Genomic DNA, 16021 nt, shown 5'->3' with positions numbered 1-16021 from the left:
CAAACTAAAGATAAGGTAAAAGTCATCAAGGATTGTCTAAAAATTGCTTCAGATAGACAAAAGTCTTATGCTGATCTTAAGAGGCGTGAAATTGAGTATCAAGTAGGAGATAAGGTCTTTTTAAAGGTTTCTCCATGGAAGAAGATTATGAGATTTGGCCAAAAAGGAAAACTTAGTCCTCGATTTATTGGACTATTACTTGAGAAAGTTGGTCCAGTTGCATATAAATTAGCTCTTCCACCGGAATTAGATAAGATCCACACTTTCTTCCACATTTCTATGCTTAGAAGATATCGCTCAGATCCATCTCATGTTTTTCCTATCGAATCCATTGAAATAAGTCCTGACTTGACATATAATGAGGAACCTATCCAAATCTTGGCCCATGAGACAAAAGAGCTTAGAAACAAGAAAGTTCCTTTAGTAAAAGTCCTTTGGAGGAATCATTCTGGCAATGAAGCAACCTAGGAGCGGGAAGAGGATATGCAAATTCAATATCCACATTTTTTTTGAGTATAGTATAAGGTAAATTTCAGGATGAAATTTCTTAAGGGGGGGAGTTGTAACACCCCAATTTTAGAAAAAAAAAATGTTTTTTAGCTATATTTTCGGGTGATGTGACTTCGGGAGGCCATAAACCCATTAGAATTTGGGAATTTGGGAAATCTAATAAAATAAAAGTTGTATCTAATGGAAATACCTTTCCAACCATAGGTCTAGGGCTCATATATGATATCATAATAAAAAGTTATGAACGTTTTAGGGAATAAAGGTCAAGCTGGGTAGCAATTTTGGGCTCAACCCGATTCCAAGTTGGGTCAAGCCCATTTTCCCTAACATTTAAAGGATAATTTCAGCCTTATCTCTTCATTTTCAGACCATAACTTTCTAGAACATTTTAGAGGGTGAGAGAGAGAACTCCTAGGCTAAGAAAAGCAATTTTTGACCCAAATTCGAGTCCTGAATTCTGAAGCTCGTGAAGAGAAAGGTGTTGCACATTGCATTGCCTTCAGTTTGAGCTAAAAATCAGCTAAGAAGGAATGTTTTATCATGGGTTTTGCACACCTAAGGTAATATTGAGGTTCTTTTTCTTATTAACAAGCTTGTTTAGAGATTTAACGGATTAAAATGGAGGAAGTAGCGTTGTAAACATTGTTGTTACTTTGTTGAAACTTATAGATTAGGGGATGTTTTGGTTGGATTAAATGGGTGAAATTAGTTAAGTTATGATGTATAATGATTGTTGATATTGTTTTTGATGTTGTTGATAAGTTGTTGTTGTCAAAATTGGGGGAATAAACTTTGTTTTGCAAACCCGTTTTTGGATGGAACTGTTGTTAGTAAAATTAGTATAACTCCACGTTTAAAGCTTCGTTTCGAGTGATTCAAGATGTTTTGGAAAGATATTTCATAGGTATATAACTTTTATTTAGTCTATAAAACCCAGTTTTGCTTTTATCTTCTAGAAAAAGGGTAATGAAGTATAGGGAAGGTGCTGCCCAGATTTTATTTTGAAAGTCCTACATGGACTGCTGTTGGTATTTTGAGCATATCGTTTTGTACCGAATTTCTATAGGGGTGATTTGAAATTTTATGCTACCCTAATACATATGTCTATAACTTTTATTGAATCCACAAAGTCTATTTCCCCCATTTACCCCTTTGAAACTGAGCAACAATACAAGACAGTAGGCTGTCCAAAATTCCTCTTTTGATAGTTTGGGCTGATTTTTATTGATTTCATGTTGAGTTTCGATAGGATGAGACTTTTAAACTTAAGTAGATATTTTATTTTGTATTTAATGTGTATATGCTCTTATATAAGCTAAGAGTAACTGTTTGATGAAGTGGATTTTGGTTGGTCTATGGCGTAGATGAATTGTACTCCTCGAGTTATGGTAAAACTCGTTATGTGCTAAAACGCCAAGGTTTATGTATAAACTTGAATATAGAATATTTTATTTTATGCAATTTGAAGTATTTTGATGGGTTGTTTCCTTACTCCTTATCTTGTATTATGGTATGACTATTATCTCAAGTATTGTAAAACTTTCGCTAAACCGCCCACTTGTACGAATTGCTTGATCATTTTGCATTCTTGTTGGGACTTTTTCCTTCTTGTTATGGTGACTTGTCCTCGATATTGGCATGACTCTCAATTCGAATCTTGCCTATCTTAACTTTGGATTTATATTTCATCTTGACGATGGATTTTCGTCCATTTTCGAGAACGAGTGGAAAGCCACTTTTAACATGGTTCTTGATTCTCTTGATCTTGGGTGATGACCCTTCTTGATATGGGCTTCGGTCCTTCTTGATTTCGGGGATTTGGTCTGTCTAGGTATTAATTGTGCTTAGTGTGAAGGCATGACATATATATTGGGCAAAATTGATTATTTGACAACTCTTGTGAATTGAATTGTAAGCCTTTTTGATACTTGAGCCTTCGAATATTAATATTGATATTTTGAAACTCTTCAAGGTTCATATTCGATACTTTGATATACTTGTTCACTTGGGCTTATTTTTTTCTTATTGAGCCACCCGCGATGAACAAGGGAATTGAAGAATTTAATGGCTCCAAGTCCAAAGTTTATACACCACTAAGCTTTATGCTTGGCGATAGTTATTTTCTATCGTAGGTAATATGCGGGATGAGATATGAAGATGGCCATTTGGAGTAGTCTTTTTGGAGCCCTTGTGAAGATCACATCTGCATATGTATTTAGTTTTATAAATATTTTGGGGACTTGTACAGGATACATGTGGCACTCATGTATGAAATTTTGAAGGCTTGTGAAAACAAAACCATATGCTTGTAATTTGAACTGGGTGACTAGTTTTGCTATTTTTGGAGTGTGCTTTTAACTCAAGTCATGCCACGTACTGGGTTTATACTTTGACTTATCATTATGCACAAAGGAAGATAATTACTAGTTTGAGTTTTGTGTATTTTATGGACCCACAATGGTGTTGAATTGGAAATAGAATTTCAAAACAAGTTTTATAAATGTGTTGATTATTTGAGATTATAAAAAAAATTATCTTTTGCTCTGTAAGTGGCATCCTCCCAAAAGGGATGCTACAATAACGACCTCGTATGGAAATTTCAACTGCGTCATTGAGTCCGTAACATTGAATTTGATAGGGTAGCATATCTCGTTTGCATGCACAAAAATTCGAACAAATTTCGAGCACCCCGTTGGAATAATGGAACTTGAGAAATATCAGTTTTTTTGCTGATATCTGGTGCAGCAAAAATTTCTCTCTGCGTTCGTGAAGGTCCGTGAATTTGTTCTCCGCAATCGCAGAGCCACGGCCGTGTTCGCGGAGGTCAATGTCCTCATCTTTTAATAAAGATCAAGGAGGATTTTTAGATTGTATTTCAAAGTTAAAACCTCAATATTTCCTTCATTTCAAGCTCAATTTAGGTGATTCAAATGTCCAAATTCAAGAGAATTTAGTGGGAAATCCAATGATGAGCTCAGAAACTCGAGAGGAAGCTTCGTATGAGGTGAGAATTCATAATTAGATACTAGTTTAGTTATTTTTGGAGCGATGTTTTGTTGAACTTTGGAGAATTGTAACTTGGTCAATTTAACTCCGTTTTTAGTGATTTTTTAGGCTAGATTGTGGGACTTTTCATAAGGATCATCATGATATGTTTGTTTTAGGTCATGGAGGTGCCGTTTGTGAGAAATAGCTAATCAAAGTTGTTGTTTCTTTCACCTTCTTAGTTCAAATTATGAAAAAAAAATTGAATGCCCGTTTTGCATAGTTTTCCAACCCCGTACTGTTTATCAAATTGATTTGTGAGCTTGGGGTGTTTAGAACCTATTTTTGAGGTCAATTTTAGAATTCCAGACATAGGTCTCACATTTCCCATTTTAGAACCCAAAATTGGTCCGCCTTCGAATTTGATAATCTTAGTATCATAACGACCTTATTAACATTTTGATTCTATTGTTGATAGCATGGAAGCATTCAGAGGTCGTTCGAAAGGGAAAAGCTCTGATTTCGTGAGTTAGAGCGCATATGGTCGGCTTACAGGTAGGCTATAATTTTTCCCTCATTAGACTGAGTATGTTTTGGCAATTGTATATTGAATTATATGAGTTTGAAGGGGCTTGGGTGTCGATCAGGCTAAATTCCTCAATTTTATGCCCTAGGTGTTATTTTTGGAAAATTGTTGGACTATTTAAGCATGACTCCTGTGGTTGTTGGTTGTTCCTATCCTCTGAGGAATGTTATACATGTGGTTATATGTCTAGAAACATGTTGGGCCTTAGTCTAGTGTTGCCTTAGACTTACGCGATTTTGGTGTTGTTGGGCCTTAGAACTTCTCCGATGTTATTTTGGATGGTTAGCTCCCTGTAGACTGATATAGAAGACTAGAATCTGATAGTCTAAGCCTCAGCTAGGCAGTAACTCAGCTTGTGACCTTACCTCCATAATGCCCTATTCTTTTATCAGTCCTGTATCACTTTATTCTTGATTTTTGGAAGTTTTCTCGGTGATTTGGGTTATATTTGGTTTGGGCTATAGCAGTGCATTGAGGACACTCGGGTTGGGGGTACTCCCCAAGACGTACGGTTGATCGCTGATTCTAATCTAGTTCACTCATTTAGCTACAATTACCAAGTTAAAGTTTGTGGTCTAGCTTACCTCTGTTCGGCTCCTTAGCTAGAGTTACCCGGTTGAAGTCTGTGGTCTAGCTTACTTGTTATCAAGATCCTTGGCTATAGATATTTGGTTGAAGTCTGTGGTCTAGCTTACCCATTTTCGATCCATGGCTAAAGTTACCAGGTTAAAGTCTGAGGTCTAGCTCACTCGTGTCGACTCATTAGCTACAGTTACTTGGTTGTAATCCGTGGTCTAGCTTACACGTGGTTCAATTCCTGAGTCTCTAATGAATCTTTGGTTCAAGTCTTAATCTACTCTCAACCTTGGGTTAAGGCATAAGAGTTTGGAAATGATTCAATTCAAGTCCGGAAAATGGCGATATTATTAGAATTCTTTTGGCTTTGTTTATTTTTCCTTCAGCTTCTCTTGCATCTGTCAGGCTTATGGGAGTCCGTGCATATGGTTACTCTTTAATTGTGCACAAATATACCCGTCGGGTTTATAGGAGCCTAGTGGATTTAGTTAGATTCCTCCTCTTTATTTGTTAGTACGCTCGTGTACATACCTACATTTACTTCTTGCCTTATCTTTGGTTATGATCTTTTACTCCCATTTCAGTTACTTTTGCTTATCTTGCTCAGTCGGCCTATGATGCCTACTGAGTACCTATTGTTTTGATACTCATACTAAACTATGCATCTATTTTCGTGATGTAGGTCCGAGTACTAGCTACCAGCGTTGATTCGAGCTAGTTGCGGTCATAATCGAAGGTGAGGGTGAGCACACTACATTCTGAATTTACTCATCTCCTTCCGTACATATATTTTTCCTATCTTTTTCTTTTTGAGACAGCTCTATTTCCGTGGTCCACTTTTGGGACTTGTACTCCTTTATTAGTAGTTATGTACATGTGACTTCCAAGTTTTGAGAGGGATCTTTTTTGTTTGTATATATATTTAGTTGCTTCCTCCCATTCATTGTATGCTCCTATTATTACTTTACTGTTTTAGATTGGATTGCTGGTGTTCTACCCTGACATCCCATTACTTACAGTTCTGGGATATGGGTCGGCTTGCTTATAGGTGGATCATAGTAGGTGCCATCATGAATTGAGAAATAGGATCGTGACAATCCGTTATTAGAGTAAAAAGTTATGATTGTTTTACCGCAGACTGTCCGAACTAAAATCAGGTCACAAACCGGGTCGGATCAATAAATTGGATAAGTCGGTATTTGGACAATTTAAGGCATCAAAACATTTCATTTCATCTCAAAAATATTAATCAAGCTGAAGATAAGGTTCCATGGTGTTCTTGGGTGATTAAGGTGAGTTTTTAACGATTTCTACCGTTAAACTTTGCCCCCGTGACTAAAAATGCGATCTTTACGCTTTGCAATCATTTTCCCCTTCTATTAGTTACGTTTGGAGCTATTTTTGAAAATAGGACTTTGTAGTTAATGTTGTTTCTTCAATATTTACACATGTTTTGCTAAGGTAATCATCTTGGGACTCTTTTATGATCGTTTTTACGAAGTTCTACAGACGTTTTTCCAAGTTATAATTCTATGGATAATCTAGCGATTTAAGTTCAATTATGAATTATTTATAGGTGAGTATAAGCTACATATATATAGTGTCTGCGAATCTTAGGACATAATGAATAACTTTTGTGAAGGAACTACGGGCATTCGGACATTCGTCGGAAAGGTATGTTAAGGCTAAACTTCGCCCTTCCTTTTAGCATGAATTTTGGGAAATTTCTAAAACGCCAAATGTGATATTTTACTATTCTATTTTTAGAAAGACTTTCTTTGAAAGACATTGGGATTGCAGCTGAAGTATTTTGATGATGCTATTAGGTTGATATTCCACTCATTCGATTAACTAGGGTATTTGATATCCATATATGTCATTTTGTAGGCTTTCTTGAACATATGTCCATATGTATGAATTATTAGTTGTCTTTGGGTGGTGTGACTTAAAAATATTATGAAAGGCATTTTAGTATTTGCAATAAGTTCTTCTTCCTTGTTAAAGTGTATTTTAAAAACTTTAAAGTAACCCATCAATTTCCCAAAAATCTCAAATATAATTTTTATGTTTAAACTACTAAAACACTTGATTTTTGAAAGTACTTTCTTTTTCTAATTACCAAGGGATCAGGTATAAGAACTAAGTGAAGTACCTTAAGCTCCTCAGGTACATCTTCAATGTTAAGTTATCTTTCTAAAAGGTTTAGTTAAGTTTTGAAGCTTATTTGAAAAACATATGAGGTTCCACGAGGCGTTTACATGCTATACGAAAGTAATTAAGGAATTATGAGAATAAGAGTGCTAATGAGCCAAGATTGGCTAAGTTTTTGTTATGACCTAATATGTGCATTCAAAGTTCATATCATACATGGCATGTTATGCATGGACTCTGAGCTACAATCGAAGGTAAGGGCCTATTTGCCCAAAAGACTATATATATTGTACAGATGGGCACAGGTTGGCAATACGATTCCGGTTAGCTTTCGAAAGAGACTGTCATTGCTAGCATTTGGTTGGGTATGTCATGCATTTGCATTTATATATATGTATGCACGACATATGATTATACAGGCATACTATGCATATTTGTTTATTGTGAAGTCAGATGTCGGCCATAGAGGCTATCAGAGTTTCAGTTTCAGGTGGTATGTTTATTACCCTTTTTTATAGCAGCTATTTATGATTCTACTTTCTGTCTTACATAACAGTACATTTTATTCATACTGATGTTCCATTTCTTGGGAACACTGCATTTTTATTTAGTGCTTGCAAGTCCAAGTAGGGATTTTGATTGACCCATCTGCTAGGATTCGGGGTTAAGTTGTGAGTTGGTAAGCTCCACCTCTTTCTGGAGCTTTCATAAGATGTTTACTTTTTTTATACAGTTTGGATATAGTCGGGTCCTTGTCTTGATAGTGCTTGTGACACTCTTAGAGGCTATTGTAAACACAATATTTTGGGTTTCCTTTTCGCAGCTTTCAGTCTCTAGCTCATAGGCTTGGCATGTATGTATATATATATATATATATATATATATATATATATATACGTGTGTGTATGCATGTATGTGTTCTGTTGCAGACCTTCGGCTAGCTAGTACTTTATCATCTTGGCTTATCTACCTTTGATTATATAATTTACTGTTAATCAGGTCATGACCTTAATGGTCAAGACTTAGTATTTTAGATGGTGTGCAGCCCGATATTTTGGGCACCTAGTTTAGTTAGCTAGTATGTTTTGTGGATAACTCGATCAATTATGGTATCCAGTGCCAGTCGCACCTCTCCTATTTTGGGATGTGACAATTAGGTCTCGTAGTTCAGAGTTCTGAAACTCAGGATTTCATGTTGGTTTTTATGGACAGGATTCTATGATTTGTAGAAGACTCTCGTAGAGACTGTCCTATAATTTTTAATCAGGGGTCTTTTAGTCTTTTTCTATTCTTTTAATCTCTACACTACATCATTTCGGGCAATTCTAAGTGGTATTAAGTGATTCCTATCAGCCTTGACCCCACATTCTCTCATAACTCACTCAAATCAAGTTTCTTCTCTCTCAAGTTTTCTCTCCTAGAAAGAATAAGGATTTCAAACTTCAAGTCTCCAATCCAAGAGTCAAGACAAGTTTTCTACTCCATGTATGTGGAATTTTATCAATGGGTATCCCTTCACCAATTGAGAAAACCCCAACTCTTCAAGTTTTATGATACTCCAAATCTAGGGTTTTTATGATCTTCATGGGTTATCATTATAAATCAATTTTTCTCCATTATCAGTCTTTAGTTACATGATTTCTATTATAATTGCAGGAGTTTAATGGTAATTTCATGAACCCATAGTAGACAAGTATTTCATGATTTCGAATTATGTTATTTCAAATGCATATCTCAGATTATCATATTTTTTTATGATTTTGAATAAAGTATCTCTCAGTTATGATAAGTTTTTAAATCTTGATTTAGGAGCTACTTAGTATGTTTATCAATTTAGCAGAATTACAGTATTATCAAATTATTATTGTATCAATTTTATGCATATTTTCCATAGGAGTAACACTTAGCACTGAGCGGACTTAGAGATGAAAGATTTCGATCATCATTTGCAGTCCTTTAATAGCAATCCCTAATTCTCAATAAGGACCACCGTAGGATTTATCTCGGATAGACATTAGTTTAGTGGATCCACATTAGCTCAGACTCAGCCTTTATACCGTGGCAAGTATGTTGGGGAGCCTTTTTGATGAGGCAATACACCAAACTCCATGTTGTAGCTCACATGGTTATATGTCGGTTTTAGTATCTCCCACAGTAAGTTTTCAGTTATTACATGATTAAGTATTTCAGTTCAATTTATTAGATTTTGTGTTCTTTACTTGAATATTGCATCAACATGTTCTACAGATTTTACATGTTCAGGTATCATGTTCATTATGCATATTCGTCACACTCAGTACATTCAAAGTATTGACTCCATACTTTCTGCTTATATTATTTTATAATATAGGTTTTGATGCCTCCCATTCATCTCGCAATTAGTATTACTTTCAATTATCGGCAGTCCAGTTGGTGAGTACTCATGTTCCGAGGACAACTATATCTTTCATTACAGTATTTCTACTTTCAATTACAAATTTTGAAGTTAGCTAGGGGCTTGTCATAGGAACTCATTTATGTAATAGAGGCTTTCAGGCAAACAATTAGATTCTACATATGTGTCCTCAAATATTGTCTTTCGATATGTTAGACTCTTATTAGATTATTTAATGACGTCTTCCACATTTTCAGTTATTTCTTGTTGATTGTTTGTTAATCTTAGTGTCATGACATGTCATTAGGTTAGGTTGGGGTCACTTGTGGCTCTAGGCAAGTGTTGTGACTAGGGGTAGTTTGGGGTCGCGACATTATAATATTAATGGTACCCTATATTTATAGAGAGGTCTTCTGAAAATATATTATCTTATCGAATGGTGATATTTTTTACTAACCCAAGTCGGGACCAGAGAAAGATATTATCTTAAAGAGTTTATTAATTTATCGAGTATTAATTTAAAGAGGTTTTACTATATATGAATACCACCATAAATATAGAGAAAAGGATGTCGAAAGGTTTTGAATGACCAATGTATCTTTAATCACGATTCATGCATTAAAAGTCCTTGTATTGCTAATATCATAATTTCTCATGTTTTAGTTATAATGTATAACTTATATTGTACATAACATTAATATCAAATAGAGTGTATAATATATAGATTACAAAAGTGTACTAAATAAAGTACAATACTATGGAAAGCTAATACATGTATTATAAGTGGGGTGGCCAACTTATAACTTGTCAGTTATTTGAAATATCTTAAATTTAATTTAAGCATTTTTTATAACTTTGTCAGATACTTAAAAAGACCAAGAAAAAATAAACTATGTTTGATCAGCTTAAAAGTCATGCCAAACATCCTCTTTATATTAGTTAAATTGTTTTTTAAAATAACATGTAAAATTCAAAATGAAGAGTAAAAGTGAATGGAGCTTGTAAATGAAATGGGAACCCCTTGTAAATGTGTTGTTATTGGAAGCTTATATTGTTTCCTCATCAAACTTATTAACGGTACTCCATATTAGAATCAAAATATCCTTCAAATTCTGATATTCGTGTGCTTCCCGCCAAAAAAAAAAGAGACATGAATGGCCGCCGGCGACGATTCCTCGCGCCGACTTCATCTCCTTCTCCGTCAATCGGCGACCTCCGTGTTAAGTTCTCGCGAATCGTTTCTCATCACGAACAACTCAATGTCTCCTTCAATCACCTGAATTTTCAGATCCGCACTGGCTTGCAGGAAGTACAAATTCTTCAAATTCCTAATTTTAATGTTAGAATATTACGTGAGTTGTGGATTTGGCGTTTCAATTTGTGATTTTATTTTTGAAGGCCGCGGACGTCTTTGAATCGTTAGCTAATCCGCTGATGAAGCTAGTAGGATTGAAGACTGTTGAAACGGCTGAGGAAGGAAAAATTAATACGGTTGTCTTCGATGATACTCATTTTTATTCCGATGTACTCTTCCGTCCAACTCTTACACTATGTTGCCTTCATGTTTAATCAATATCTGAAGTTCTGTGTGAGCCTGTTGATAATTGTGAAGATAAACTCCTGTGCATATTCTGTTTGAACCTATTGATAATTGTGAAAAAAGTCATGGTTTCGGTGACAGGACTGCAAGAGAAATGAGAATGGAGTTGAAAGGACTGTGAGAAAAGAGGCTAGTGAAATTGAGGTAATGCATAATGAGTTTGAGTTTGCGTATGCATTGATAGTGCCAGATTTCCTTTTCATTTTATATGACTATAAGCTCAAGTTGTTAGTTTAATTTATGCACTTGTATTACATTATTCATAGTGTCTGATAGAGAAATTATTTGAGTATAAAATTTGAATAGTTAAATGAATTTAAAGTTTTGAAACTTGTGAGAGTTGTAATAGTTTCATACATTTTGTAATGTTCCAAAACAGAAAATCGTATAATTAGATTAGCAGGAGTCGGCGTATGATGCGTATTTCTATCAGTAATTGAACTGTGAGACTAATTGGAGCGGCAATGCTTTCAACAGTTAATCTTGACACCTGTAAGTGTGTCAAGCTAGTGATGGACACTGTTTTCATTTGAATAACAAAAGCATGAAATTCGAAAGTGATTGAAAGAAATATCTATGCTCCATACAAATCTGAAACTCTACCTCTCTCACACTGCCTTTGTGTATCCCAATATTTTTTTATCTTTTGGTGGTACAGGCAATGTTAATGGTTGTTTAACATTGAGGTCTAAGCTAAGTTTATAGCACGGTTATTGTCTATATACACTTCAAGATGTTGCCCAAATTACAGCTTGCATCAAGCGTCATGAATAACACTGACTTAATGAATTGTTGAGATGGGATGACTCTTCAAAATATCCCATGAATTTCCACATAAATTAGTTGATCGTAGATGTGAATTTGGTTTCTCAATTTGCAAATGCAGGAAGAAGGCTATATAAATAGAGCCAAAACAGCTGGCAAAGAGCTAATTCAGAAACAAGAGATGCAGCTAATGCAGTTGATCCATCTGCTAAAACAAGTTGAATACCAAGTTAACACAAGCCAAACCAACATTCTTCAGACCCTTAGTGACCATCAAACTTCCATATATAGTGTATTCAAGAAAGCTGTTTCATATGTTTCAGCCATTCACCAAAGAGGCGAAAATAATGGCACTTCTTTGATCACAATTCAACTTCTAAAACACATATTCCATCTTGTTGTTACTACACTGAGCTCGGTAGAGTGTGGAGTGGACAATCTAGTAGATGAGCTAGCCACAAGAATGTGTAGTCCAATGGTTGACTATGTCAAGGGGCTTAAGCTCGAAGTCACATCAGGAAGATGCCATCGCCTACTGAGCATTGTGGAAGAGATGGGAGTAGCTATGAGAACAGGGAGGACAGAATTGGAGGAAGAAAGGAAGAAGGCAAGAATAGCAGAACATAATAGACTTGAGGCGTTGTACAAGCTGAAGGAATCAGAAGAAATGGCAAGGAAATATCAAGGATTCCTTTCGAAAGCCAAGAACGGATCAATGGAACAATTTGAGCAAACGAAGGTATTACTCATACTTGATTAGTTTACTGCAAATTCACTTGATGTTAACCATGTCTTTAGGCTGAAGAGAATCTTCTTCACTATGGTTGGTCAAGGATGCTGATAAATCTGGTGACTCTCGTTGTCACTGTATGGATTTGATCTTCTTATGCCAAAACCTTTTGAACTCGTATATTTCTTTTTATGGTCTTCAGTTCTTTATTGAAGGAATTTAAAATTGCTATGTTTCCAAACTTCATGAATTCAGTGATTGTTTGGACTGCGGAATACACACTTCTGAGAATGTAAACATGCTTAAAAAGAAATGGTGAAGTAAACATCTTAATATGGATGGAATTTATCACAGACAATAGTCATCCACTCACATATGCTTTTCTCAATCCCATTTCCCTACCCTTTCTGTATTTTGTAGTATTATAACTTCAATAAAGATCCAATTTTCTTACTTGTATTTCAATTGTCGAGATGGAAATTGCTTGTAAACTGGTTTGGTTAGGAGCTGTATTTGAGAAATATTATCTCTGCTCACTTGCTAATCCTTTTAGTCCTACTGAGTACTGACTATGTTATTGTTTGCAAATTGTTGTTCTGTAATAAAGCTTGTAGTGAAGGATCAGGATCATGCTAAAGAGGACAACCTACTGTGGGAGCTACTGCAGAAGAAGAGAAAATTAGGCATGGGAAATGGCAGCAGTAAACCATGCGACCGTGCATTGAGACACCTGAAAGAGCTAGGTCCACGAACCCCACGCTTGGGTCCCTCCTCTTCACCTACATACAGTTCAAATGAGCAACGTTTGCTACCGATGATACCCCTGGGTTCCTCACCGTCAGTGACGTATCCGCAATGCAAACCTCAGAAAAAGATCAAATCCGGACTTCATACTTAAAAATTTTAGCATACGGCAAGCAGGTCACTTGCTGATAGGGGACTTGGAGCAGTTTGCCTGTGGCTTGCTTCTCGTAACTATACTTCGATTACCTTTTCACTTTTACTGCAAGATGCTTCAGTGGTTTGCCATTTTTCCGTTCTGTTATTCCACTATGTTGATTGTATATAAAGTAAACTTTAGTGTGTATTCGCTGATTAAATTTCCCATGAAAATATCCACTAGTGTGGGCAGCGTTACAAGCAAAAGAACTGTTTGTAAACCATTGAAGAGCTACTACGTCCCAATTGCATTATTATTTGAGTAAGAGAAACATAGGTATTATCCTAAAGAAAGTAGTAGTAGTATATGTTAAACAATAGTGGAAATGCAGATGCAGTAATGTCAACATATGAACTAAATAACCCGAAGTTTACTATGATAAACATTTCTAGATGAGTTCGGTCAGAGCTAAGCAAGTAGGGATATTAGAAGTCTGAACTGGTATAACACTCGAAGGTTTTTAAAGCAGGTGTTCAAAGAATATTAGCACGTATTTATTCAGATTGTGCATCTCACTGTGTAATGATCTACAACAATCAGGCAACATGAATGAATCAACAAAGGATGCAGAGCAAACTCTAGGCATTGTGGATGTAGATGGATCAGGGGATACCAGTATTCCTATGGATGCAGAGCAAACTCTAGGCAATAATCTACCAACGGAGATACATGCAGATCCCCAGGTCAATATTCACACAGAAACTCATGTCGTCCCACAGGTTAATGTTGATACATGAAAATTTGGGTTTGCACAGAAAGAAAGGAAGATTGCAGACAACACATTAGAGGACTTGACTAATAATATTAGGCAAGTTTCAAAAGATGTTGATGTATCCCCTAAGCAAATAGACAAGATCAGTTGTAACAACAACACGCACAAGACCGGGAAAGGAGAAAAGGAGAATGAAACCCCTGTTAGACCCTTATAAAAAAGAAGCAGTATCAATGATGAATAAAATACTATTTTGGAATATTAGATTAGTTAATACTCAACGAGCTTCTGAGAGATTGACTAATCTTAATAGAAGAAATCACTATTGGCTACCTGGTTTAATGGAACCTTTTGAAGATTCATCAAACATTGACAACTACATGAGGGCTCTAGGTCTTCATACCGCTTTATCAAACTTTTCTGAGAAGATCTATCTTTTTGCAAGACAAAAATTCAGACCAACATCATTGCTGACAACATACAACATCTTACTCAGCATCAAGACTGGAATGAGGGGATTCTTTCTAGAATAGTGTATGCAGCCTACAATGTAGGGGTTAGAAGGAAGCTATGGGAGTCCGGACACATTGCAGAGCAACATTCTAACTCTTGGTCGCTCGTTGGGGACTTCAATGTGATTTTGTCCTAGGAAGAGAAACTTGGTGGATTACCAGTATTTTTTCAAGAAACTGAAGACTTTGCAAATTGTATAACTAACTGACTATGGACTTTTTGACATGGCATATAGTGGAACGCAGGGGCGGACCCAAGGCATGTTGAGGGGGTTCATCCGAACCCCCTTCGTTAAAAAATTACACCGTATATATAAGATAAATTTTTTAATTTATGTGTATATATTTAACATTGAACCCCCTGAGCATAAGCCAAAGGACTAGCTCAGTGGCAAATGGGGTTCAATATTTCGCTTTAGCTTGTCTCAGCTCGCGAGTTCGAATCCGAATAAGCACTTTTTTTTTTATTAGCGTGTTTAATTTTTTTTGAACCCCCTTCATAAAATTCCTGGGTCCGCCACTGAGTGGAAGTACATATACTGGGCGGATGGGAGGAAGATGAAGATCGTACTTTTAAAAGGCTTGACAGGGTTCTTGGGAATCAGAAGATTCTTTATGAATTCCATATTATCAGTGTAAAACATTTGATAAAGAAAGGCTTGAATCACTCGACTCTAGAAGTTCAGTGCTCACAAGATTCAGAGATCATCATCATGCCTTTTAAATGCTTGAGCTCCTAAACTAAACATGAAGGGTTTATGCAAATTGTACAGAATACCTAGAGGACCGTTGTCTTGGAAAATCGAATGATGATATTTCATAAAAAAAATTGAAAAATGTGATGCGAAGAAATTTATGGCAATAATTTTCAAAGGATTGCTACAATAAAGGAGGTCATTCAGACTCATGAGACACAATTAGAATTAGCCTCCACACAGGCTAATAGGGAGAGTCTTCACAAGGCACAGGCAGATCTGGCAAGGTGCTTACACATAGAAGAGGAATACTGGAGACAGAAAGCTAGCATGCAATGGTTTGAAGATGGAGAAAGGAACACAATTTTTCCATGCTTATGTCAATGGTAGAAGGAAGAGGCTGCGATTACACACGATCAAGAATGATTCTGGGACTAGATTGAGAATAGAACTGGAATTGCTACAGAAGTTGTTAACTGTTTTCAGAAACAATTTGTTGAAGACCTTTTCCCTAAAAATTTAGATTTGTTGGAGTACATCCCAGTGAAAATCACAGATTATCAAAATGAACAGTTGAAAACTTTCCCCCATGAAGCAGAAATAAAGGCTGTTGTTTTTACTCTTAAGTGGTGATAGTGCTAGTGGCTAGGATGGTGTTATGTGAGTTTTTATACCAAAAGTGTTGGGAAATTATTAAACATGATGTTAAGGCAGGGGTAATCTTTTTCGGTGGGCAAATTTTACCCAAGTTTGTAACTCATACAAATTTGATACTATTATCCAAGAAAGACCAGCTCACTTGTACAAATGTTAGACCAATAAATCTAAGCAACTTCATCAACAAGGTTATTTTTAGGGTTCTACATGAAAGGTTAGTGAAGCCAC

The 16021-nt window shown here is 35.9% G+C and overlaps 1 protein-coding gene across 1 annotated transcript; it reads left to right on the top strand.

Annotated features, from left to right (window-relative positions):
* Window positions 1–10211: 10211 nt before the first annotated feature.
* LOC129888557 (uncharacterized) lies at window positions 10212–13457 on the top strand. Its single transcript, XM_055963518.1, has 5 exons — window positions 10212–10491; window positions 10581–10706; window positions 10864–10926; window positions 11669–12286; window positions 12885–13457. The coding sequence occupies exons 1-5, from the start codon at window positions 10333–10335 to the stop codon at window positions 13173–13175; spliced, it is 1257 nt and encodes a 418-aa protein (XP_055819493.1). The 5' UTR covers window positions 10212–10332; the 3' UTR covers window positions 13176–13457.
* The last annotated feature ends 2564 nt before the right edge of the window (window positions 13458–16021 follow it).

The sequence above is a fragment of the Solanum dulcamara genome, chromosome 1 (assembly GCF_947179165.1).
Source record: "Solanum dulcamara chromosome 1, daSolDulc1.2, whole genome shotgun sequence".
NCBI lineage: Eukaryota > Viridiplantae > Streptophyta > Magnoliopsida > Solanales > Solanaceae > Solanum > Solanum dulcamara.
The sequence above is the reverse complement of the archived record's forward strand: the minus strand, read 5'-3'. Positions and strand labels throughout refer to the sequence as shown.